Genomic DNA, 26,643 nt, shown 5'->3' with positions numbered 1-26,643 from the left:
CATCGCCTCAGAGACTCAGCCATGGCCTGGTGCCCGGCAAAGGGCTTGTGCCTCCGAATTCAGTGGTGTGGAACGAACCCTCATGCTAAGTTGGCTTCCAGAGGCAGGAAAAGAGCCCACGTGATGGGGCAGAGGGGGCTGGTGGGCAGGGTCCAAGCCACAGCCTCTCCTGTGGGTCTGACCTCTGTCTCTCTCCCCATCCTGGTTGGCAGCCTTCGGCCTGGGCGACCTCCCCAACCTGCTGGGCCTGGTGGCGGAGCAGCTGGGCGATGGGGAGCGGAAGCGGCGGCACGTGAAGGCGGGCAGCTACAGCATCGAGGTGCTCCTGGTGGTGGACGACTCGGTGGTGCGCTTCCACGGCAAGGAGCACGTGCAGAACTACGTCCTCACCCTCATGAACATCGTGAGTGGCCCCGCGTCCCGGGGCGTGGGGTGGGGGGCGTGGGGCGCCACCAGTCTTAGAGCAGAGCCGATTTCTCTCGGGCCTGGTGTTTCGGGTGCACGTACAGCTCGCTCCCCAGCCCAGCTGTGAGGCGGGCCTGAGCTGGCCTGCCGTCCGCTCCAGGCCGAGGCTGATGTCCGCTGCCCACGCCTGTGTCGAGGTGCCCCCAAGCATCGGTGCCAGCCCCTGGCAAGCTGGAACCCCAGGGACAGTGGCTTCAGGGCTGGGACGCATTCAGAGTCCGAGGCAGGTGTGGCCTGGGGCCTCACAGGCCTTGGAGTTGCAGGGACTCCCTGAGACCCCTCATCTGCAGAAAGTACCTGATCTCAGGCTGGGAAGACTGGCCAGCTAGTTGTCAATCTGCCGTGGACGGGGCGGGGGGCGGGGGGGAGTCCCAGGCCCTGAAGGTGGGCCTTTGGTGTTCACTGAGGACAGAAATGCTCTTATGTAGATTTAGATCATTGCCTTCCTTGATTAAGAGTTTCCAGAGCTTGAATCATCCCCGTCTTCTGGTACGGCTAGGGAGACACCCTTACAAATGGATAGTTCCCTTACACCTGTCAATGTCTCCTACAAAAGGGTAGCTTCCAGTGGGGTTTTCAGAGCTTCTCACAGGTCTGCAGTTTCTTAAGAATAACCAGCTTAAAATAATCAGTGGGGTGACAAAACCTGCCTCCCTTCATTGTTCTTACAGCTCTCTTGTCTGTGTGTATATAAGTGCTTCTTTGTCTAAGCTCCTGAAGGTGAGGTCCTGAGACGGGGTATTTGTCTTATACTTTTTTTTTATTTTATTTTTTTCTTCTTCTTATTACGTTATGTTAATCACCATACATTACATTATTAGTTTTTGATGTGGTGTTCCATGATTTATTGTTTGCGTATAACACCCAGTGCTCCATGCAGAACGTGCCCTCTTTAATACCCATCACCAGGCTAACCCATCCCCCCCACGCCCTTCCCCTCTAGAACCCTCAGTTTGTTTCTCAGAGTCCATAGTCTCTCATGGTTCGTCTCCCCCTCCAATGTCCCCCCCTTCATTCTTCCCCTCCTCTATCTTCTTTTTTTTTTTTTTTTAACATATAATGTATTATATTTTGAGCCCCAAGGGCACACAGCACAGTGCCCGTCCCCTGATAGGTGATTGGTAAATATGGAAGTGAGCGGTGTCTGTGGGAGAGGCAGGGAGCCGGCATCCACCGAGAGGGAACGAGAAGGCAGCAGATTTGTGTCCACAATGCAGCTGTAAAGAAAAGGGGGGCAAGAAATCAGATCCAATTACAAGGAGCCTCAGGGAGGGGAGGGCTGCCTGAAAGTTTCCCCCCTCACCACCTCTTTGTTTGGATATTAATTCTTCTGTCCCTCAAGGAACATGCGGTTTGGGACTCAAGGAGCAAAGGCTCCACCACGGAGGGAGGATGACTATGAATACGGACACACCCAACTCCCAGAGCACCTGACCACCTACCCAGACTCCAGAGATTGCTAGCCTAACCTAAGGCCACACAAGCCAAGTACTAATCCCATTAGTGGGAGAGCAGGGTTAGCCCCTGGAGCTAGCAGGTGGAGAATGGGAGTGGTGGGGCAGGGCAGGGGGCAGGGGGCAGGGGAGGCCTTAGGAAGCCCTCAAGTGCTGGGAGCCTGGGTCCTGGGTCCAGACTGGGGGCTGCAGACCCCAGGAGTGTGACCCTGTGAGCCAGGCCTTATTTAGTCCCAGAGTCTTTCAGTTTGCTAAAAGATAATTTTCAGGAAAAGGTAAAATCATGACTCTCATACAGAAATAAAAACGGGCAAGTGTTAAAGGTTTTGCTTTACTCACCAATTAATGAGAGAACCAGGCAAATGTGATAACCCTTTCAAAAGAGAACCCCAAGAATGGAAACATTTATAATCAGGAATTTTGAAATGAAGGTGCAAACAGAGAGCAGAATTGGCTGTCTCACAGGGTGGAGGACAAGACAGAATTTGTGCATCCATGGACAATGTGCATTGCTGTCATATGCCGAGCTCTCAGTTGTGAACTAGCTTCCGTGGAATCAGATTCAGATAAGGCCGAAAGCTATGCTGTGGACAAGGCAGTTTCCATCAAAGCACACATTATAATTATTCTCGGAGTTTGAGGCCTGGCCGGGGTCCCAGGTAGAGAGCCAGTCCCGTGGACTGCGGGGAGTCTGGCGGCCCGTCTGACTTACGGGCTGCGTCCCCATCCCTGGAGCCGGAAGGGTAGCAGCCTCGCTCAGGACACACCCCTGGGTGTTGGCTATGTGACCATCCTAAGCAACTAAGTAGTGGAGGTCTTTTGATGAATCATATAAGGAGATATTGTTTTCTGTAGAGCAAAGTATACTTTTGGAACCATTTTCCAAAGGCTTGCCCAGACTGAGATGTGATTTGTTCAGGAGGGTCTTGTTCAATCCCTCCGATCTGGAGCTGTATGGAGGGTGGTGGCGAGTGCGTGGGAAGTGCCACCAAGTTCTTGAGGTTCCCAATGTGGAGGCCTGTCGCCTAGTAGTCCTTCCCTGGCGTCCCTCCCCATGTTCCCTGAACTTTATTGAGGACTTTTATTGGAGAAGAGTTCAGGCTCTCATGACCTGGGACCCATGAGCCTTGGCCAGGAGCTCCTCCGCTTAATCCTCGCCAAAGACTGCGCCCTGAGGGCCTGCCTTGGAGACTGCTCTTTCCATAGGCTTGGTTCCACTTTCCTTCTCCTTACAACCTACCAGAAAGTAGGTGGGGAGAGTAAATGTCTTCCAGAGGTTCCTGAAGGCTGCTTGAGGCTGCTCCTTCTGCTCACTGCTGGCTTGTCCTATGGATGTGGGAACAGAAGGGGAAGTTGAGGCAGAGCTTCTCCACCCGCCCCCCCCCCCCCCAGGGCCTGTTCCTCTGCGGGAAGGAGGCTCACCGTGCTGAGGAGCTGTTGTGTGCAGACCCACAGCCGTCTCAGGGGGTATGTGAGCGGTGGGGGTCCTGACTTCCCAGGTGCGGAGGGCAGCTAACCAGAGTTCCGGCCCATGGAGGTGAGCGGATACGTGACCGAGCAGGTCTCCTCCCAGGGGACCAGCAGCTCAGCCCATCCATTGTGTGGGAACTTTATTTGGCTGGGATGCTTGAAACACTAATTTCCTGAGGGATTTTATGAAGCCAGTAAAAAGGGGGTCCCTGTGCTGTCCCCTTGGAGTGCCTGCCAGCCAGCCTACGACCATTTCTGATCTTGATTTGCGGGACCAGGGCTGGCCTGGTAGGATCAGGGAGAGATCCGGTTCCTGGGATGTATGGTCCCATTGTGCTAACCCCAGAGGAGGGGCCGAAGCCATTAGTGAAACACTCCAAACCATCTGATCAGGCCCTGCTCACTGGCAACTCTCAGGGCATCCAGCCTCTCACTTTTCCTTTGCATTACCCTGGGGATGTGCTATACATATTCATGCAGCTGCAGGTGGTGGCCCGGCTCCCTCCTCTCTCCTCCTGACATGCTGGTGGGCCCCTGATGGACTTTATTTGCCTGTGCCTCAGTTTACCCATCCGTACCAGGCCACTTACCTTAAAGCTTAAAGGGGAACTGTTTTGAGAGCTTTGAGACATAAGGGAAAGTTGTATTCAGCATATAGTAGTGAGTGCCTGGTGTATGCATAGTATGACAGACAGACTCTTATTCTAGAAGATTTGGTCTGGCTGCAAAAACAAGCCTCAGCCCATGGAATAATTTTGGGGCAGTGCTGAAGGAGCTTAGAGGAGGCAGCCATCTCTGTGGACTGGCGGGGGGGTGGGGGGGAAGAGGCTTTCTGGAGCGGTTTGGAGCTGAGCCAGCCTCGGGGTGGGGGGCAGGGGTTTGGTGAGGTGGAGCGTGCAGGCCTGGTGAGCATGCCACCGTGCACTGCAGGGTTGTGGACGCAGGGATGAGGGGCAGCCAGGCCTGCAGAGACCTCTCAAGAGCTGTGGCAGGAGGGTCCCCCAGGCAGTAGCTGGGCTCTGGCACGGAGAGGAGTGCTGAACAGCGCATGACAGGGGCACCAGGGTAGGTGAGGGAGGAGAAGACGGACCCCAGAGCCAGCTGAGGCTGTGACGGACCAGCAGGAATCCTCCGGAGACAGGGACTCTGAGCTTTCTCGAATATCACAGTATCATTCCAGTACCTACCACATGTCAGGCACGGGGCTGAGAACCTCGCAGACAGGCTCCGTGAATCCTCACTGTGGCCTAGGCCAGTGGCATTCCTTTAACCGCTGTGGCTCTGAGAAGCCAAGTGACTGGGCTCAGACTAATAAGCGGCGGAGTTAGGATTCAAACCCAGATCTGTCTGATCCCGAAGTTCGTGTTTTCCCCCACTGCTGCTGTGGTAGAACCTGGGGCAAGTAGCTCTGAGCAGGAGGGAGGAGGAGGATCACAGGCCCCCGGAAGGAGCCTCTCCCCAAAATGGTCCCCATATCCAAGTCAGGATTCTGCGGCTTCGCCCTGGGCTTTCTTTCTGCTCTTGTCTTGGCTCCTGGCTGTGGCTGGGCTTGCCAGCCAGGGCCACGGAGAGAAGCAAGCACTGTCAGGGGCCCTCTCCTTGCCTGGAGTGACACACTGAACCTCTGGGGTGAGGACCCCCTTGGACAGGGGCATCCTCTGAGGGCCCAGAGCCAGAGCAGAGGGAGGGTGAGGAGACAGAGAAGCCCTTTCGTCGGTCCTCACCGAGCCAGTCTACAGCCAGACCCTTCTTGGCAGCCCACTCTTGCGGTGGTAGGCTCGCTGCCCACCCGGCCAGGCTGATACCACAAAGGCATTGGACGTGGTTGCTGGAGAGACATTGCCTGGTGTCTCTGAGAGGGTCCTCCCCACTCTCATCTGCTTCGGGACCCCTTCCTGAGGCTTCTCAGATGCCCTGCTGGGAAAGCATGGTCCAGATGGCTGTCAGACCAGGGCCTTGGTGGCCTCAGCCTGGGAGGGTGGCATTCTCTTGGCACATAACTGTGTTAAATATTCATCATAAAGGCCGGTTTGGAACACCACAAAAAAACTGCCTTCGTGCTGAGAGAGTGTTGCTTTGCCAGCCCTTTTCCGTTTGGGGATATGTGAGCCTCCCGAATAGCTCATCCTCCCTGCTCATTGGAAGGACGCAAATCTTCCCCCTCCCTCTCTTTTGAATCCTTTCTCTTCTCTTGTCTCTCTCCAAAAAGCATTCCACTGCTTTTTTAGGGCACCCAGAGACCACCAAAACTAAAAGCAAGCGTCTTACTTTAAGGTAGTGGTTCTTAACAGGGGCAGTTTTGCCTCCCAGGGGATGCTTAGGAAGGTTTGGAGATTATTTTTTGGTTATCCCAGCTGGAGGGAATGCTTCTGACATCCCCGAGGAGCCTGGGGTTGCTGCTCAACATCCTACATGCACAAGACGCCCCCAGCCTGAGTGGCCCTTGGGGCCAGGTGCCCAGCCCTAAGGTGTTAGCTCCACATGCTGGCATTTGCTTTTTCAGAGCAGGCCCCCTGGGCAAAGAGCGGTGCTTCACAAAAGCACGAATGCTGGGGTTCCTGGCAGGAGGGCCATAATAATAATGACCATCCCTCACGGTGGCGGGGAGAGCTTTATGGTCGACAGAGCACTTTCATGCCAGGTGTCTCAGTTGCCATATGGACAGCAGGGATCCTGTGCTGCAGGCCGCAGAGGATTACTGATACACACCCCACACAGTGCACACAGCGCAGAGAGAGTGCTTGTTTCCACACACGTGCGGGTACAAGCACGCACATCTGGTCATCTGTGTGTATAACACAGATGTGTGTGTAGATACATGCACCAAATCAGGTACGCACACGCAGAGGAGTCCACACATCATGCGTGGACACATACTTACCGTATTTCATCAAAATTGAACCCATTGATTGTTAGATGCTCTTTTATTTTGCGTAGTTAAGAAACAGAAAAAGTGGGGTGCCTAGGTGGCTCGATTGGTTAAGCGGCTGACTCTTGGTTTCGGCTCAGGTCATGATCTTGGGGTCCTGGGATCGAGCCCTGTGTTGGGCTCCGTGCTTGGTGGGGAGTCTGCTTCAGGATTCTAGCTCCCTCTGCCCCTCCCCCTGCTCACCTGCTCTCTCTGTCTCTCTAAAATAAATAAATAAATCTTAAAAAAAAAAGAAAGTGCTACCTATTAAATTCTGATAATGATGTTTCCTTATCACTTAGAATTTTTATTTGTGCATTTTGGAAGAGCTCTTTTAACTTGATTGAGCCTTAGATATTTATCATATATTACTTGTGTACATACATAGACATGACAGCGTGGGAAAGTAAGGTATTCCCTTAACTTCTTCCATTCAGAGTGTTTCTTGTCCAAGTCCCTTTCCGCACAGAGCCATCCCAGTGTGTGCTTTTCCGCACAGCATTGTCCCCTGCGCCATCTGGAGTATAGGCCATGCTGCAGGCGTGCCCCACTCTTATCTTTGGGATTTCCTCCAAGCTGGAACCTGTTCTGCAAGCTTTGAAAAGTGGGTGCCTTCTTGATTTTACCGGAAGGTGGCAATGGAGGTTTTCAGACAACCAGGACTCACGTTCCTTCCTCAGATGGGCCCAAAACGGTCCACTGTCAGCAACGGCAAGGGGTTGCGGTGTCCTGTGAAGCCCCAGGAATAACATGAGATTCTGGCTTGCCTGGGCGGTGACAACCCGCTGTGACTGCCCCCTGACCCGCTGCGATTGTAAACAGGGAAAGAAGAGCGTCTTAGACACATGCAGTGCGGTGCTTGCTGGACGCCTGGTCGGCAGAGTTGCTGCATCCCCTCTTGTTGGACGGTTTGGGACTGGGGGGGCAGAGGGCTGGTCCTGGGGCCTGGGGCTGAGAAAGGGCAGGACAGGTGATTGTGGCCAGGCCTCTCCTCCCAGCAGGGCTGCCCCCATTCCGTTCGGGTTCAGAGCCGTAAGTGACCCGGGAAGGCACGTGGGCAGAGGCTGGACATGAACTCCGACCACGGCTGCTGGCTCAGGCAGGCTCTGCCATCACTGGGGGCCTGCTCTTCGGTACGACGAGGGTAACGTGCCACGCTCCTTGGAGCTCCTGCGAGGAATGGCTGACTCTTAGAACCAGAGTGGAGAATGTCCAAGATGAGCCTCCCGTAGCGCCAGAAAGGAAGGAAGTGTTCAAACACCACCCAAACACGCCAGAACCGACAGCGAGGGTGTGTTAAAAGGACACGGGAGCCAACTGCAAGAGCTCCCGGTGGCCGAAGCTGGGACAGTTTGAGCAACAAAATAAATAATGTAGCATTAAATTATAACCCAGGGTATAAAATCCATATCCACGGGTTCATACTGATAAACAAACGACAGAATAAATAAACAGGTTGGAGGAGAAGAATTCCGAATAATTGAGGCAGGTACTCTGTCCTCAGGTGGATTTTAACTCCCACTCCTGCAGCGGGGGCTGTGCACGGTGACTTTGTCCCAAAGAGCATGGCCTGGGGGTGGACGCTGTCCTGGCAGGCAATGGTGGTCAGCCTCGCCAGGGGCAGGTCCTGCCGGCTCCAGGTGCCCTGACATCATGTGGGGAAGGTAGCGCTTCAGCTCTGTGGCCTTCCTCCCCTAGGCCCGCGCCCCCCATCTAACCATGAGACAAACATCAGATGTACCCACATGGAAGGCCAGTCTGCTGAATGCCTCACTGGAATTCCTCAAGACCGTTGGGGTCATCAAAACCCAGGGAAGTCTGAGGAACGTTCAGAGAGGGGGAATGCCCTAGAGCAGCCCGAGGGGATGCGGTGGTGAAATGTAACCTGGGGGCCTGGATGTGGTCTCGGAGCAGAAACAAAGGACATTAGGGGAAAACTGGGGAGATCTGAAACAAACATGGGCTTTCGTTAATAATAACGTGTCCTGTTGGTTCAGTCCTGTGACAAATGTACCACGGTCATGGCAGGTGTTAATCATAGGGGAAGCAGGGCGTGGGGCCCTTGGAAACTCTCTGGACTCGGCTTGCAGCTTTTCTGGAAATCTAAATCTATTCTAAAATCAAAAGTATACTAATTAGAAAGGAAAGAAGGGATAGTACTTCCTTCCGGGCAGGTCGCTGGGAGGGTGCTGGGAGGTGGGCAGGAGCCGTGGCTGTGTCAGCCCCTCCTTCGGTGGCAGTTCATGTCCTCTCCTACTTGAGCAGGGGGTGGGCTTGGGACCTCGGGGTCGTGCTTGCCCAGCACGGCCCCTCCCTGTCTGGAACCTGCCTGCACCTGGCTGACCAGGCAGGTGGACATGCCTCAGAGCTCCTCGGGAGCCCTAGCAGTGTGGGAACCCAGGGCTGGCCAGGGACCATTCTGCGCTGGACCCTGTCTCTGCACCGACAAGGAGAAGCCCATCTTGGCCTGGTCCAGAAGGGAAGGCTGCCATTTGCCCTCCAATGGGCTCCCCAGGGGCCTAGCTCTCCCCTCCAGCCCTAGACAGAGGCCCAGGCATTTCTGCTGTAACCCAGAGTCTGACCCTCCCTTTGGACAGGAAAACAGATGCAGAGCTCCCACCCCAATAGACCCTCCTTTCCTTCTTCCTGCTCCCTGGGCTTGACTCCAAAGCCACCCCCCCGCCAGGAGGCCTGCCCATGCAGACAGGGAAGGGGCTCTTGCAACTACCCCCTGCCTGGCCATGTTGCTCTTTACTGGATGTGGAAACCCACTTTCTCCTCTCCCAGGCCAGAGGAAGCCCACTCCAGCCGGCCTGCCACAGGGGCTGGTTCTGGAAAGCAGCTGGGCATAGTGGCTAAGAGTCACAAAGATCTGAGTTTAAATCTGAGCCCTCCCACTTTCCAGCTGGGTGGCCCTGGGTGAGTTACTCAGCCTCTCTGAGCCCTGGCTTTCTCACCTGTGAAATGGGAACAATTCCTCTCCGTAAGGTTGATGTGAGGTTGTATGCAAGCCCTCAGCATGTGCCTGGCACATAGTAGGTGTTCAGTGAACAGCAGCTCTTCCTCCAACCCTAGTGGTTTCTAGCTTCTGCTGCATTATCGTGTAGTTTCTCCCTTCTTCTGTTTTGTCTCCCCATGGCCAGAGAGTCCTGACCTTTGCTTGTTTTTCTAGTACGTACCCAGTGGCCGTCCCAAGCCAATACGTGACATGGAACCCTAACCTGGGGATCTTGGCAAATGACATTGAACTTGGCTGAGGTGGGGAAGCAAGGAGACCAGACACAGTGTTCTTTTCTGCCCTGTGGGTGTGTCTGGCGGCTGTCACGCTGGGGCCCACACCCACGGGAAGCGATTCCTGCTCTCCCCAGAGCTGGCGCACTGGCCTGCCTTCTGCCGTTTGGGAGGCAGCCGTGGAGGGCAGAGGCCGACAGAGCTGGTTCCGGAGAGCACAGCCAGACCAGAGCCTGTCAGGGAGCCGCCTGTGGGTGTGTTCCAGAGGTCCTGGGCCTCTCAGGTAGCGGTGCCTCCTGGCTGGGGTTCCGCCACCGGCTCACGGTTGTGGCTGGGACCCATGTGCCAGGCGGCTTCCGCGGTTCTGGGTGGACATGGCAGCCCTGTCCAGCCACCTCCTTGGCCTGTGCAAGCGGTCAGGACAGCTTCAGCGGAATCCAAGCCCTAAGGTCCTACTCAAGGGCTAGGGCTGATCAGGGTGTGTGCAAGTGAGCATGCCAGGGCCCCAGAGATGGACCAGACCAGGGCATGTGGAATGGCAGGGCCAACCCCACCTTTTTTTTTTAATGAGGGAATAAGGTTGTAAAATAGAATTACTTTATTTTTATCACTCTTATGTGGTATAAGAAAAGACTAGACTATCGCTCACGCCTCAGAACTATTCATCCACTCTTGTGCCTTAGGCCACCTTTTGGGGATCACTTTCCATCTTCCTTTGCTGGGGTCTGTATAACTGTCTCAGGTTCTGTTTCCTTGATAATGTCTTCTTTCCTTGATAATGTCTGTTGAAAATCTACTCCTAACCAGATGGCCCTTCCTTGGCAAGTGGCCCCGTCCTCTCTCTTCTTGCCACCCGGAAGTCATGTGACTGATGTGAGCATGGGGAGAAGTCTCCCAGAGACTGTGGCCACCGTCTCACCCCAGGAACGGAGCAGCTATGCTCAATGGGACTTTCAGAGAGAGACTTGAGGCCAGTGGGGGAGGCAGACAGGCAGGTTGAATGGGGTTCATGGCACCCAGAATTTTCTAATGGGCTAGCACATGCATGCATTGGGGGAAGTGTGTGAGCAGGGGCTGGGAAGAAATTCCCCATCCTGAGTGGGGCTTGCCTCAGCTGCCTGGATTACCACCGGCCTCGGGGCTCTCTTGATGGCTCCAGGATTCTTGCTTTTCTCTCCCCTGCACAGAACCTCTGCCCATCTCCTCCAAAGGTCCCATGACCTTCTTGGGCGAGGCTCATTCTGGGTCCTCCAGCAAGCCCTCCCTGACCCTTCTGGCCTATGTATACCCCATCTCCTTTTCCCCCAACTCCTGGGGTCTGGGTCCACCAGTCACCTGAAGCATTTGGTTGCTAGATTATTTCAGAGTGCTGTGCTGTGCTGAGCAAGGTCTCTCTGGATGGAGAGACCTTGTCTCTCTCCCTTTCTGCTTGCTCAGTATTGCATTTAGGCCAGTCACCCAGGAGTGGGAGGTAGCATCAGGAGGCCCCACTCAATCCCCACCAGTGTTGGACACTCGGGCTCTGATTCTACCTCCTGTTCTGAGGGGTGGCAGCCTCCTCCCCAATCCCACCGTGAGGACCTCCCAGTGTCCTGGGCTGGAGATGCCAGCCACGGGAGCAGGAGTCGCTGGAGGCTTTGATGGGTGGGTTTGGCCTGCTGAGTGTGGAGACAGCAATAAAGGATAAGGCCAGATTCTGGCAGCAATCTTCCTGGCCCACTCTGGAGAGAGACAGAGCAGGAAGACAATGGCCCTGGGAATTTCCAGATGCCCAGGGGCTCTGCACATACCTCTACCCAAGCATTCCAGTGACTGCTCTCTTTTCCTGCCCCCGGGGCAACTGGTGGGTTTATATGTGTCCATGTGGGGCGCAGATGTGACTGTGTAGAGCATGCCTTGCTTAGCACCCCATCTTTGGTCTGCGTGCTTCCAGGGCACATCAGGGGGTCTGAGACACCGGCCACCCCCCATGTAGAAGGAAGGCCATGTTCTGAGTTGGAGGGGCTGAGATGTGAAGGTTACGTAAGAGTTATCCTGCAGCAGGTTGATGATGATTTCAGCAGAAGAGCAAAGAATTCATAGGTTGGAATTCTGTTAGGGAGAAAATGCGTGTGTGGCCGATTGGCTCCCCCCCCATGGAGCACCCCCCTCCACCACATGGTTCTCTTAGGATAAGTCGGGGCACATAGGTTGAGAAGGACGTCATCTCCTTCCACATTTGGGCACTCTGCCCCTGTGATGTGTGCTGGGGAGCGGAGGACTGTGGCAGGAAGTGCCTCCGCCCATTGGATTTCCCGTCATTCCCTGTGCTGGGGTGTTGGGGGGCCTGCTGTTTTGCAGCAGGCGTTGGTCTTTGGTTTCTGTTGGGTCCAGACATGGGTGCCAGGTTGGCCCCGGCGGAAGGAAGCCTGACACAGGGTGCTCTGAAGTCTGAAGTGATGGTGGTGATTTTAGAAAATGGCATTAACTGAATTAGAGAGAGTTATTTAATGCGAGTGTGAAGAATGACGTCTTTATATCAATGACATGATTCACTTTTTAAAAAAAATTGAACAAAATATGTTTTTCTCCTTTAGACCTCACTCTCTGTACCTTAAAAAATAAAGACACCTTTCCAGAGTCATGCATGAGTCATACGGATTGTCCAGTTATACTAAACACTCACAGCACACAGGAAAAGAAGCCAAATGGTTATTTGGAAATGTAAGGGAGGGATTTGAACCTGGGACTCTGGCCCCAGTAGCTGCATTGCTTTACCAGTGCTGTGTGTTGATGCTGACTTGCTAAGCAAGTCACTCCTCTCTGGGGTTACGTTCAATGAGGCGATTAGTTACATAAGTCGTGGCCCATCACACACAGACATTGGAGATGATGCTTTTAAATATGCGGAATACTGTTTCACAAAACAAACAACATATAAGCAGTATATTCAGTATGATTACTATTTTGTAAAATGAGCCCATGCACGTATGCACACACACACACACACACACACACGGCAAAAAGCATGGTAACTGGTTATCCTACATCTATCTGGCAGGTGGTCGATTTTCTTCTTCCACCTTTTTTGTATTTTTCAAAGTTTATAGGGTGAAATGTTTTATATTCAGAAAAAAAAGTTAGTTAAAAAAGCTGGAATTGTTCAAGGGGCATCCTCAGGAGATGGACACTCAGGGGAGAGTGAGCTCCCTGTCCTTGGGGGTGGACAGGCTGAGGCTTGTCCATCTGTCATGGACACTGTTCCTGGGTGTCCTGATTAGAGGAATGGGGAGGACAGCATTCTTTGGTGGACTGTGCCTGGCACGGCCCCCGGGTCCCTGGACCTATGGAAGAAGGGAGTTTCCCAATGCCATGCTCCTCAAACTTGACCATGGCTGAGAATCCCTGGAAATTGTGGTCACATTGCAGACTCTGACTTGGGAGGTGGGCCCGAGACTCTGCATTTCTAAGACCCTCGTGTACTTTCCTTTGGATTTGCCCTGGAAAAGTTCCCCGGGCACTGCAAAGCAGACGATTCCGGTGGCGATTGCAGAGGTACACACAGGGACATGAGGATGAGCGACCTAGGCTGCGTGACATTTGTGGAAGGACTCTTTCCAGCTGTGGAAAGATGAGTTTTTGTCAGAGGGCTGAGTTTGAGGCCGGGGCCCCCTCACACTTGGCTTCATGGAGAGAGTGCACGGGTGGAACCAGGAGGGCCAGGATTTTAATCCCAGCTGTGCAGCTCCTTAGCTGCGTGTCCTTGGGAAGGCCATTTTGCCTCTCTCTGCCTCAGTTTCTTCATCAGTACAGTAGGGATAAGAAGGCTGCCTGCTAAGGCCATAGTGAGGATGAATTGGGATAACATGGATCAGGAACCTGGCTCAGGATCTGCTCTGTGGTAGGCTCTTAACACATGCTTGCTTCCCCTAAAATTGCATGCTCCCTTCTCCTGGCAGGTGGATGAGATTTACCATGATGAGTCCCTGGGGGCCCACATAAACATCGCGCTGGTCCGCTTGATCATGGTCGGCTACCGACAGGTAACCCCCCCTCGCCAATAGGCAGGGTTTGGAGGGAGAAGTGGTGTGGGGCCGATGCATCGGACTGGCTGTGGGGTGGAGAGCCATTGGTCAGTGTCTAGGAAGCATTTTGTTTCCAGAATCAGAACGCTGAGACCATTAGAATTGAGGCTTCAGGGGCATTTGGGGATGTTACGCAGGGACTGAGGGATTCCCTCCAAACTTGTAAGCAGACAGTCTTACAGCCTTACGACTGGAGATCCCTCTTCCTGAGGAACCGATGTGGAGATGGGCTCAGAGCGGGGCAGTGACCGAGCCAAGTCCTGCTTTGCTTGGACGCTGGGGCCCTGAGCTCTGCAATCTTAGACTGGTCTCTTATTCTCCCCCAAATGGGGGTAGCAACAGAACTTTCCTCCAGGGGCTATCGTGAGGATAAAATGAGACCGTGAACATAAAGCCTAGAAGAAGCACTCAGCACAACACCTGTCTTGCAAGTCAGTTGAGGGATGAAAGAGAATGTGTATTGAGTTCTCAGCAGACAGGTGTCCTGGCACACTCCCTAAAGTGGGAGGGCTGTGCACCAGCAGTTGGAGTCAGGGCTACTTGGGGACAGTCCGTGCAGTCCCACGGGCCTCAGTGTCCTCCGCCGGTGGGAGGGGAGCGATGGGTGCCCCCTGCGGTCTGGGGACTCTAGTGATCGCCCCTCTGTTGATGCTCTTGGCCCCCGCAGTCTCTGAGCCTGATCGAGCGCGGGAACCCCTCTCGCAGCCTGGAGCAGGTGTGTCGCTGGGCATACTCTCAGCAGCGCCAGGATCCCAGCCACGCAGAGCACCATGACCACGTGGTCTTCCTCACCCGGCAGGACTTCGGGCCCTCAGGTAGGCCAGGTACTGTATTAGCTGCGGCCAGGTGTGTGCAGCTGCAGGGCGGGGGCTCAGGCTCGGGCTCTCTGGAGCCACCCCAAGGCGGTCTGAGGGACCAGGTTCCCTGTCAACAGAGAGAGTCCTGGGACTCTGGAGATAGGACCTGGCCGGACAGGTGGGCAAACTTGGGGGACCAGGGGAAGTGAATGGGTCCCCATTCTGGTCCCTGCGGTCTTGGTTGAGCCTGCCAGTGGCTGGGAATGGCATGTGTTTGTTGACTGACCAACTGACTGGCTGGCTGGAGGGACACGGCATGGAAGTCGGGTGTGCACAGGCTTGGGGTATCTGGAAATCTTACTGTTTTGATCAGAGGAGGGGATGACAGAGGCATGGAAGCTGTAGGCCTGAGGGGAGCTGTAGAGCTTTAGGATGTGGGAGCATTTGGCTCAGGTTGCTCTGCTACTGGGAGGGGGACGGACTTTGCAAAGATCCTCCTTCCTCCAGACACCCTCTGACAGTGACCACGTCAGCATGTCCCTACAGTGGCTGGCTGTGCACAGACCTCGCCGAGTCCTGCCTCACCTTCCTGTGACCTCTCTGCCCTCTCTCCCTCTCCCCGGCAGGGTATGCACCTGTCACTGGCATGTGCCACCCCCTGAGAAGCTGTACCCTCAACCACGAGGATGGCTTCTCCTCAGCCTTTGTGGTGGCCCACGAGACTGGCCATGTGTAAGTGTGCGTAAGCGGTGCCGGGAGGGCCTGCTGTGCTGGGAGCTCCGAGGAGTTCTGCGGGTGTGGGTGGCTTAATCCCAGATCGGGCTCCCACCCCCGCATCCTGGGAGATGCCAGAGGAGCTGCCCATGCAGTGTGCCCAGCCGTGACGGGGAGGGAGCCCCGGGGCCCAGATGGCAATTCTGGGCCTGCCTTGGGTCCAGCCCCCACATCCCAGGGCCGTGGAGGACCAGATGTGGCCCTGCCTTTGGGCAGGTCGATGCCGTGTCCCATCATAGGCGGTGGTCTGTTCTCTGGATGGCCTCTATCCCTCATCCCATCCACAACTTGAGGCCCTCCCAAGAGCCGTTCCAGCCCAAACGGCTGCTGTAGCGCTGGCCTGAGCCCATCGTAAACAGGCGCTCGTAGGCTCAGGCCTCGGGCCAGGCTGGCGGCCGGCTTGCTTGGTCTCTGGACCTGGATTTTGTTTAGAGCATATCCATTCATTCATTCAACCAGTATTTCTTGAGCACCCAGTGTGCGCCAGGCCCTGTGGTAGGAGTGGACTGTAGTGAATAGGCCAGAGAAGCTACATTCCGGGAGAAAGCAAATATGCCACTGTCATCCAGGTTGTCTTTTGGTAACGTGCACATGTTACAGTCATGCCTGCCGGCCTCGTCCCCCCACTGGGCAGAACTGAGGGACACACTCCCGGCCCCTCCCCTGCAGGTGAAGGACCTGGGAAGGAGAGGGGTGGGCCAGCCCGGAGGGGGTCTGGCACCTGCTGTCTGCTGCGCCCCTCTCCACACCAGCCCTATCTGCCCAGGAGGCCCCTGCGGACTCCATGCAAGCTCCACCCCTTGCTGGGGCCCCAGCTTCCTCCTGACTGACACGCGGGGAACCTCAAGAGTCCCTTCCTTTCCCGGAAGCCCATGGTGCCTCATATTTTAGAGCCGGGGGTTTGTCCTCCTGTGTGTGGGAGGTGGGGCGGGGGGGGGGGGCGGTCCACTCTTCATGTAGCAGAGCCTCTCCCTGGGGAGAGACAAGGACAGCCTTAGAGGTCCATGTGTCTGTCTGGTGATCAAGGCCAGACGCAGCCACCTGGGAGTATTTGAGAATTTAGAGCCTCTGGGCTTTGGCATTCAATACGAATGATACAAAACAGACTTTACAATTTAAACCATCGCTATGGTAGGTGTGTACCACGCACAAAGCATGCAGATACTCAGGAAATGAGGTTGAACTGAACCAAATGAGTGAGACCTGGTCCTTGCGCTTGCAGGCCTTGGGCCTGGTGCTGCGAGTCGTTAATGGTGGGACAGGTGGCCCCTGCTGTGGGAGGTCAGCCCTTGGGGGTCATGACCAGGGAGGGTGTACGGGTAGGAGTGGGGCTTGAGTGGGCCTTGGAACCCCTGAGGATGTGGGTGGAGTTTGAGGAGAGGGCAGGAGGGCAGAATGAATCCAGCCCCATTGGGGAGCAGGGTGGGGCCTCAGCTTCCATCCAGAGGGGTGGGCCTCCCCTCTGCATGGTGGGGAAACTGAGGCCAGGAGTAACAGTCTGAAGCCTGGTCAGGGCATGCTCTCCTATTGCCTTCACAGGGACTGGCTCCCTAGCGTGACTTGGGGCTCCCTTCTGTACCCCACCCCCACCCTCTAGGCTCGGCATGGAGCATGATGGTCAGGGGAATGGCTGCGCGGACGAGACCAGCCTGGGCAGCGTCATGGCGCCCCTGGTGCAGGCTGCCTTCCACCGTTTCCACTGGTCGCGCTGCAGCAAAGTGGAGCTCAGCCGCTACCTCCCGTAGGTTGCCTCCACCTCCGGGCTGGGGACAGGGGAGCACACAGCCTGCCACTCCATCTCCCCCGCCCCCCAGCCATCTCCGTCCCAGGACCACCCTGCCCCCAACATGCGCTCCATTCCCAGCCTTGCTGCTCAGCTCCTGGGCCTCCAGGGACGTTGAGGCCGAGGACAAGCTTTAGACCCAGGAGCTCAAGGTGAAGAATGGGGGCAGAGTTGATTTGGGTGGGGCAGGTGTGGGCAGAGAGACTGTCACTAACCTCATGCGGCAGCTGGCCAGGGCCCCCAGTACGTCCTGTGTGGCAGGCTGCCTTTCCTTCCCTCAGTGCAGTGAGCCCTCCGATTGTTCTGGAACGGGCCCTTCCTCCCTGGAAGACACAGCGAGCACCTAGCAGAGGGCAGCAGGGGCTGATTCCTGCAGGCCGCCTTTGCTCCCAAAACCCCAACCTCCAGGACAGGAGGGCATGGGAATTCCTGCCTTGGCCTGGCTCACCTCCTTGTCTCCACCGGCAGCTCCTACGACTGCCTCCTCGATGACCCCTTTGCGCCCGCCTGGCCCCGGCCCCCGGAGCTGCCGGGCATTGACTACTCAATGGACGAGCAATGCCGCTTTGACTTCGGCTCCGGATACCACACCTGCTCTGCGGTAAGTTCCCACCGGCCTCTGCCTGCTGGGGTGCCAGGGCCTTGTCCTCCTGTGACCCCGGCTGGGCCTCCGCAGAGCACCTCCCTCCCAGCTGGCCAGGTGGCCTGGTGATGGGCCCGCGGGCTTGGTGCCACCTGCCGTGGGGGGATGCAGGGTGACCAGGGCCCGGCCCTGCCGCCTTCTGCTACATACCTGCCCCACCCAGTCCCACGTTTGGAGGCAGGTGTGTGCAGTGGCTGGAGGATGCTTTAGCCTGGGAAAGATGGGACAGAGTAGAACAGAGAGGGCAGGTGGCTGATGGGGTCCTGGCTGGGTGGGTTACTGGGGAACTTACCTGCCGGGCAGCCCCTCTGTCGCATCAGGGGCTGGGCTCTGGCCTGCTGGACGAATAGTTGTCTCCATCTACTCTGCGGGGTTTGACAGGATGTTTTGGGCTGATTTGTCACCCTAGGGAAAATCTCCTGTGTCCCCACATAATCTCTCTCCAGGGTGTCAATTGCATGCTCTCTCCTCCCCACCCCATGCCTAGGAGATAGATACAAGGGAGCATAGCCCTTCCTTACCCTGCAGGACAGGGCAGGAGAGAGCCTGGCGCTGGGGAGCCCCCTAGGAGAGAACCAAACAGCCGCTGATCAGGGCCTTGGCAGAGGCTCACATCCTGCAGGACCAGGAGCCCCAGTGTATGGTCACCTTCCCACTGCTCAGGCCACATGGGGACACATGGTCTCTGAGCTAGGCGGGGAGAAACAGCCTGGGATGTGGAATTTCAGTGCCCAAGGGCTGTATCTGTAGGACGCTGGTCTGGCTGGCAGGGGATCATAGGAGAGAACAATCTGGGCTCTCCTGGACAACATGAAACAGGAGGTCACCAACATCTGGCACAGCCTGGTGACACCAGAGGTGGGTGGGAGTCCTGGCCTCGTCTGGGTGTCTTGGGGTCTGGGCCAGACCGGCAGCCCTTTGAAGGCCCTGACGTGCACTGGGCTCAAGGGGCTTGGCAGGCCCAAGCGTCCCCGGAGCCTCAAACCCTAGTCCCTGCCCAGTGGCACGGTGGCTTCTTCAGAGGCAGGGAGGGAGGCCTGGGAGGCAACAAGGGGAGTGTGGGCTGTGGCCTGCCCCTTCTCGGTGCCCTGCCGGAGAGAGTAGGGGGGTCCCTGGAGGCCATTAAAGTGGGGTCCAGTTTGAGGGTGTGGACCTGCCTGCGTCCCTCCCCGTGTTCTGGCCCCAGCGCCCACCACAGCCCTCCCCTCTCTCCGCCACTGCCCTTTGCCCCCCGGACAACTTGGGGCCTGAGTGCGTGACCGCTCTCCCCTGCCTGTGCAGTTCCAGACCTTTGAACCCTGTAAGCAGCTGTGGTGCAGCCACCCCGACAACCCGTACTTCTGCAAGACCAAGAAGGGGCCCCCCCTGGACGGGACCGAGTGTGCACCTGGCCAGGTACCTGGGGCCCGGGGCTGCGGCAGGACTGTGTGGGTCCCCGGGAGCCCCCGCCCCCCAGGCGTGTGTGTGCAGATGGCGTGCACGGAGCCCCTCCATGAACTCATATGTTCACACCCTCCCTCCCACACCACAGTGTGCAGAGCTTGGCATTCTCTTCCAGCCCTTCCAGCAGGAAGGCTTACTCCCATTTTACAGATGAGAAGAATGAGGCCCAGGCAGGCAGGCGAAGGAACTTGGGGAGTCAAAGAAGGGGGGGAGGGAAGACTCCAGGTGTCCTGCTTGCCCTCCCTGGCCCACCACGCTATTTCTCCCACACACGTGTTGCCTCCCCTGCCCCAGACCCAGCCTTTCACATATGTGCGGGCATGTGTTTGCCCCCTTGAGTGTGTGTGTGTGTGTGTCAGGGCTTCATTTGTCCTGGGGGTCTCATGGCCAGGTCTGAGAGCCCTGACCTGGGGTCTGAAACCCACCTCTGCTCTATCGCTGGCCCTGAGCCTGATCTCTGTGGTGCCTGTAGGCCACTCGTGGCACTTCTCTGGGTCCTGCTGACCCCTGATCAAGTGGCCTCTCCACTCCTCAGGTGGTTCTGACGTCACGTGAGAGCAAAGGGCAGAAGCAGGGCGTTGAGAGAGGCTCCAGGCTTACTCAGCATCAGCTGGGAGCCCAGCCACGGGACCTGCCCTCCAGCCTGCCCTCTGCCCTCTGCCCTCACCAGGCTCCACCCACCCAGTACATATGTGTGTGTGGGGGGGGGCGCGCGGGGGGGTCTGCCCCTTCACAGATGGCTGGGGCTTCCCGTGGCTTTGCACGGGCCCAGTGGGCTCTGCGCCTGGTGGGCTCTTATCCTGGAGACTCGGTATACCTGCTCCAGGTGTTTCCAGAGTTCCAGGAACTTCCGTCACCATTTCATGTGACAGTTAATCCATGACTCTCAGTTTTGGCTGCATATTGGAACCATCTGGGGAGCTTTCCGAGTCCCCACCCCCCAGGGCAGGGAGTGACTGCAGATGGGCATGAGAGATCTCTTTGGGGTGATGGAAATGTTCTAAAATTGGATGTGGTGACAGTTGCACAAGGCTGTAAATTGTGAAAACTCACTGACTTGTGCACTCGACTGGAGCGATTTTTATGATACAGAAAGTATCAGCCATGTCTTTAAAAAATCCCGACCCCTAGAGATCCTGACTCAGTTGGTCTGGGGTGGAGTGAAGGCATCTGGAGTTTTAAAAGTTCCCCAGGTGACTCCAAGGCTGATAACCACACAGCTTTCTCTTGAAGAAGACCCAGGGAGCTTTGCTGTCCTTCTCACATGTTGCCCTGCAGGAGAAGGGAAGCGAGTTACTTTGGTTGAGCCCGCCTTTATGCCTGGCCTCAAGCTAGGGCCTTTGTAGGTGTTCTTGCTTTCAGTTCTTAGAACAGTTCCATTTAACAGGTGAGCACACTGAGGCTCAGCAAGGGGAAGTTGTGCCAAAGTCACACACAGCTTTTAATGGCTGAGCAGGGATTCACACCCAGGCCTCTTAGACTTGATTCAAATATTCCCTCCATTTGTGCATGGGTAGACCTCCCGGTGGGGCTGGCTTGCCTCCCACAAACACACCTGCCTGTGGCCCCTGCAAGGGGATTTTCAGGTACAGAGTCAAGATCGCCTCTAGATAGCATGGAAAGATTGTGTTTTCTATCCCCGATCAGTTCTTTTTTTCTCCAGGAGTGTTAAGCCAACTAACTGCAGTTATTATCGTCATTGATAATACTGTCTGCCATTTTTGGAGGGCTGTGCGTGCCAGGCATGATCTCCTTCAAGGCTCCCAGCAGACCCGTGGGCAGGTGCTGTTACGCACACTGTTCACTGGAGGGATAGGCTCAGAAAAGGGAACCCTTTGCTGAAGGTCCACTCGGCTCATGGTAGGGGTGGGATTCTGTGCAACCCTGAGGCTCGTGCTCTTAATGTCCTTTGCTCTGGGCTCACCTGTGGTGCCCCCAGCCACGTGCACCATGGGGCACTCTCCATAGCAGGCTGGGTGGCCCCAGGGTAACTTCATTCCGTCTGCTCCATCCCAGTGGTGCTTCAAAGGTCACTGCATCTGGAAGTCGTTGGAGCAGACTTACGGCCAGGATGGAGGCTGGAGCTCCTGGACCAAGTTCGGGTCATGTTCACGGTCATGTGGGGGCGGGGTTCGATCCCGCAGCCGGAGCTGTGACAATCCCCCGTGAGTGCTCTTGGCTGAGGTGGGCAGGGCAGGGGACCCCCTGCCCCCAGGCCTGAGGGGCTGGGAGAGGAAGGCACGTGGGGAGGGGTGAGGGCAGGACACTAGAGAGAAGGACCCCTGCAGGTGGTTTGTATTCTATTGGTGAGGACCCAGAATTGTTGGGGGGGGTGGGGCTGGGCCTGACGTCTCCCATCGGGTGTGGCATCTGAGAATCGGTCTGAACCAGTGATTCTCAGACTCTCGTGTATGGAAGATTCTGAGTGGGCCCAGGACTCTGATCCTCTGGCTAAGCTTTGAGAAGACACTGATCTAAATGCTCAGTAGCCATGTTTGCTTTCTTGCCATATGAAACAAAACTTCCACTGATTTTCCTTTACTTACCTCTTTCTGTCATCAAATCCTGCCTTTCACTGCCCCACCCAAATTCCAGGAGTCTGGGGGAGCAGTCTGTGTCTCCCCCTTTTATTCCCTCTGTGGGGATCCCTCCCGTGGTTTTGGAACTTCCGAGTGCCAGCTGGCTCTGGCCTCCCTGTCCCAGGCTGAAGCCACCTGGTCGGAACAGGCTCGGGCTAGATGGGGGCTGGCCAGGGGCGGCCGTGTGGGTCAGCAGGCTCCAGGAACCAGGGGTGCCCAGCCTCCGCAGAATAGCAGTGCCCTTGGATGCTGTGGCTCGGTAGTGGCCATCCGCCCTCGCATCCTCAGGAGGGATCCTTCGTCCTCTGCTGTTTACCTCCGGGGATGGGAGGCTCACTACTGCCTGTCGCAGCCTGATCCCGTGTCCACTGGCTGTGCTGACCTTTTATAAATATGAGCCCAAATGAACTGCCCTGTAACTGCCACCTGTTGGGGGTATGAAAGCCCGGGTTGGAGAAAGGCCCCATGAGGCCCACTCTGAGTAAACCACCTTCCAGTCTAGATGGATGGTTATCCCCTTGATCAAAGCTGCCGTCTAGCAAACTCCTCTATAATCATAACTCTTTGTGTTGTATGAGGCTTAAGTGACATAATATGGGTACTCTCAGCACTATGCCCAGCCCAGATTAAGCGCTAATAAATGGCAGCTGCTGTTATGATAATTGGTACAGTGTATCGAGCACTCTCTCGTGCCAGGTGGGATGGGGGGGATGCTGAGCACTTCCGTGCACACACCCACGTGATGCCCCTGTCTCTGGGAGCACAGTACCAGGAACCTATGCTTGGAAACTTTGCATCGATAATCCTACCCAATCCTCTTCATGTAATGGAGAAGAGAATACAGATGGCTTTAAATACCTTTTCTTATTTATTCTCAACAGACACACCAGGAGGCAGGTAAGGGAAGAGGTATCCCAGTCCCACCTTTAAAGAGGAAATTAAGGCTCAATAAGGCTAGGTGACTCAGCCGAGATTTGCAAAGGCGGGACTTGGGGTTAGACCTAGCACAGCCTTCTCGTTCCAGATCCATGTCTGTCTTTACCACTCCTTACTTTATTATGAGGTGAAGTGGAAGCGGACGCAAATCGGAATTGTGGAGGCACGTTTTGAGCGCCTACTGTCTGCCAGGCCCTGTGCAATGGTTGAAAACATATACAAAGACGAATAAGACTGGTTTCTCTTCCAGCCCAGTGGGAGAGCATTAGTCATCCCTGTCCCCGCCATCCACCCCCTTGCCCTGTTTCTCAGCTCTCCTCCTCCCCCCATAGTGGGACAGGTGGCATGTGCCCAAGGGGTGGAGTAAGAGGAATCTGGAAGGACTCTGACCACAGCAGCCCCCACTGGGGAGGGGGGGTCCCTCTCTAGTTTATAAGTTAGAAGAGCCTCTTTATGTTCCTCTCAAAGGCTGACCTGCCGTGGGTGGCCATGTGGGAAGCCTGGCCCTCCCAGCCTTCCGGCAAAGTCACCCGGTCCCTCTGTGCCTGCCACAGCCCAGCCTACGGAGGCCGCCTGTGTTCAGGGCCCGAGTTCCAGTACCAGATATGCAACAGCGAGGAGTGCCCGGGGCCCTACGAGGACTTCCGGGCCCAGCAGTGTGCCAAGCGCAACTCCTACTACATCCACCGGAATGCCAAGCACAGCTGGCTCCCCTACGAGCCTGAAGACGGTGAGTGGCTCCCCGCCCCCTGCCATGTCCCTGGGCGTCTGCTGGGTCCATGTCTTCCCAGGTGCGCCTCCCATGCCTGGGGCTGCCAGTGGAGGTAGAGGGACAGTTGGGGCACCAAAAGGGACATGCAGTGGGCAGGCTTGCCATACACCTCTGTGCGGGCCCTTGTCTTGTGTGCCTTGGGGCCAACGGACCTCATGAAAGCCATCCCTGATTTGTGTATTTATGCTGACGGTTTTCTGGCAGGGAAACCACCTCGAATCAGGGGCCCTTCACCCAGAGGTGCCGTTGGGGCGGGCAGCAGTGTTGGCTGTTGGGTTGGTGCCTCTCACCCGGGCCCGAACCTGTACGGGAAGGCACTCTACAGGTGCACGCGCCCTGGCTTTGCGTAACCAGCATCCCGAGAGGCTCTGTCCTACCACATCCTACATTTTTAGGTTTTACTGACGGTGCTACTGTTATAGCAGGTAATGAAGAGGATTTAAAAGGCAGGCAGATGAGAGCCTCTGGGATCCTGATACTGACTCCCTCCAGGCTGCTCTGGGACAGACACAGGCCCCAGGACTCATGCAGAGGAACTGAATTTTGGGACCAAGTGCCAGTGCCAGGACCTGTGTGCTTTGGAGCCTTTCCACTGACGGCTCCCTTAGCAGCGGAGAGATGCCAGTGAAGGGCTGGGGTTCAAGGCGTCTTAGAGCCTTCAGGCTGGAGGGGCCCCTCACGGTCCTCTGTGTCCACTCCCCCTGCAAGCCTCTCTATGGTCCTTTGATGGACAGATGTTCAACCCCTACCCCGCAGCCCTCAGCCTCAGATGGCACCTACTAGAATGGCCTTTCCTCTCCTGAGCCCAGGGCCTCCTCCTTGGAGCCCTGGTTCCAAAGGATTAACTGCAAGACCCTTGGTTGTTCAGCTCGTATTTAGAATGACAATCTTCAGGTTGGAAGGGACCTCAGAGGCCTGTCCATTGCCCAGGAGGGCACAGACCTCTCCGGAACATGATGACAGAGACTGTTTTCCCTCTGCTTTGAATTCCTCCCACCCTAGGGAGTTCGCCACCCCGTTGCCACTCTGGGCTGGCTTCCATGGCTGTCCACAGAGCTGTCTGCCTGGGGCGTACTGGTCATTGTCCCCAAGCCCTTTGGGAGGGTTAGAGTCTCCTATCCCTCTCCTGCTGGCCCAGGTCCCGCCAGGAATCTGGCTCCTGTGCATGAAATCTGAAGTGGTATTGGATGCTATGGTTCTGGACTTGAGCTCTGAATACTGGGGCAAGATGCATCCTGGGAGCCCAGGGACCAGGAGCAAGGAGCCAGATGGTTCCTTAAAAATTTGGCTGAGGGGGGTGGCTTGCTTTGAAAGCCTTGCATATCCACTCAGATCCAAATAAGCCCCTGTAGGGAGGGGCTTCAAGGCCCCTGGGGCATTTGGACTTTGGATTTTCCCAGGACTTTTCGACAAATTCCAGAAAGTTATCTAGCCCCAACTTCCTTTTTCCTAAGAAACATAGCAAATGTTTATATGTTCTCTGGAACCTTCTTTTTAGCACATCAATGGCCCAGATAGGGAAGAGAACAATCAAATGTTAGAATTAGAAAGGATCTCCTGTGCTCTCTCACTGCAGCTTCATTTGGCAAACCCAAACCCAGATCCCTGTTCTGCCTTACCTTCACACAGCCTCCTAATGTTTACAAACATGTGAAGATACACCATCATACATGTGACTGGGGAAGTGTATGGAGAGGTCAGTGTGGGAATCAAGCCGGACTGCCTGGCTTAGGATCCTGGCTCTTCTACTTAGTGTGTGTGTGGCTTTGAGCAAGTTTCTTAACCTTTCTGGTCCTTGGTCTCCTCCTCTGTAATGCTAGAACTTACTTCCTTATGGGATGGAAAAATTTAATTGAGTTCATTCACAAAAAACATTTGAAATTTTACATCCAGAGTGTGTAGGGGCACCTGGCTGGCTCGTTCGGTAGAGCATGTGACTCTTGATCTCAGGATTGTGAGTTCAAGCCCCACATTAGGCGTGGAGCCTAATTAAAAAAAAAAAGAAAAAAAAAGCGTGTAAAGGTTTTGGAAGTATCTGGCACTTAGTAAGCATTCACTAAGTGTTGGCTTATTGTTATTACTATTATTTTATCACTTGATTTTCTTTAACATCCTATGTGGCATTTTATTGGTCAGGGATAAGGAACTGAGGCTCAGAGAGGTCTGATAATTTGCCCAGGGTCACTAGGCTAATAAGTGACACAGCAGGGATTTTAAGCCCCAGCTCCACCCCCAGAGCTCCCCCCAGCACCCAGAGCTGGTCCAGGAGCTTCCTGCTCCGGATGGGCGCTGCTCTCCTCCTGGGCCAGCCCACATTCTCCAAGCACGGCTGGGAATTCAGCATGGTCTCTTTGTCCACAGATGCCCAGAAGTGTGAGCTGATCTGCCAGTCGGAGGACACAGGGGACGTGGTCTTCATGAACCAGGTGGTCCACGACGGGACACGCTGCAGCTACCGGGACCCTTACAGCGTCTGTGCCCGCGGCGAGTGTGTGGTAGGTCCCCTGCTCTGGGCCCCCCACCTTCTGCCTTCCCCAGGGAGACTGGAGGGCTGCACTGCTTGCCCCTCTTTCTATTCCCTGGGGAGACCAGCGTCTCCTCGCCTGCCCCACCCGTGACACCCTTGGTCCTCAGCATAATCCCGGGTTGCTAGAAAGGGGTTATTACCCAGCCCCATTCAAGGGAAGAGGAGTGGCCAGGTTTAAGACCTGTCCATGTCACATGGAGAGTTTGTGGCAGAGACCTGTCCAGGAGTGCCTCTTGGTCGATGGTCACCTTGTGGGGCCTAGGGACCAGGGAGGGAGTCAAGGGCTGCCGGCCTGGGGATGGTAATGGGGGGCATGGGAGCCTTCTCCTGCTGAGCCCCCCTTCTGGCCTCAGCCTGTCGGCTGTGACAAGGAGGTGGGATCCATGAAGGCAGATGACAAGTGCGGGGTCTGTGGCGGCGACAACTCTCACTGCAGGACTGTGAAGGGGACACTGGGCAAGGCCTCCAAGCAGGCAGGTGAGCAGCCTGGCGCTGGGGAGATGACCAGGATTGGCTGGGGTTCTGGCCTGGCCAGGGGTCCCTTGAGCCTGAGTCCCTTGGGCGGGCCCTCCTTCCTCTGCTGGGCCACAGTGCGGGGTGGGTTGGGGGGCGGTGGGGGGAGGCACCTGGAACCTGCCTTTACACCTTCCCAGGAGGCCCTGGGCGGCGGAGTCAGAAGCCACAGCTGGCCACCTCCCCTTCCAGTGTGTGCTGCCTGCGTTTGGGCCCAGGAGCCTGGAAGCATTTTCCTGCCGGCCAGTGTGCTGTGATAGGAGCTCAGCCATCTCTTTGGCCCA

At 55.9% G+C, this 26,643-nt stretch overlaps 1 protein-coding gene across 1 annotated transcript in view; it reads left to right on the top strand.

Moving 5' to 3' along the window:
* The window catches only part of ADAMTS14 (ADAM metallopeptidase with thrombospondin type 1 motif 14), a 72,602-nt gene that overhangs the window by 28,319 nt on the left and 17,640 nt on the right, over positions 1–26,643 (top strand). The window contains exons 4-14 of the mRNA XM_036083947.2: positions 213–403; positions 13,467–13,550; positions 14,260–14,407; positions 15,016–15,121; positions 16,761–16,904; positions 17,415–17,547; positions 18,871–18,984; positions 21,049–21,197; positions 23,102–23,277; positions 25,681–25,814; positions 26,200–26,323. Of these exons, the coding sequence (XP_035939840.2) occupies positions 213–403; positions 13,467–13,550; positions 14,260–14,407; positions 15,016–15,121; positions 16,761–16,904; positions 17,415–17,547; positions 18,871–18,984; positions 21,049–21,197; positions 23,102–23,277; positions 25,681–25,814; positions 26,200–26,323 (1,503 nt within the window). The remainder of the gene's footprint in view (positions 1–212; positions 404–13,466; positions 13,551–14,259; positions 14,408–15,015; positions 15,122–16,760; positions 16,905–17,414; positions 17,548–18,870; positions 18,985–21,048; positions 21,198–23,101; positions 23,278–25,680; positions 25,815–26,199; positions 26,324–26,643) is intronic.

This window comes from Halichoerus grypus, chromosome 7 (genome assembly GCF_964656455.1).
Source record: "Halichoerus grypus chromosome 7, mHalGry1.hap1.1, whole genome shotgun sequence".
NCBI lineage: Eukaryota > Metazoa > Chordata > Mammalia > Carnivora > Phocidae > Halichoerus > Halichoerus grypus.
This window is presented reverse-complemented; position numbering and strand designations above follow the sequence as displayed.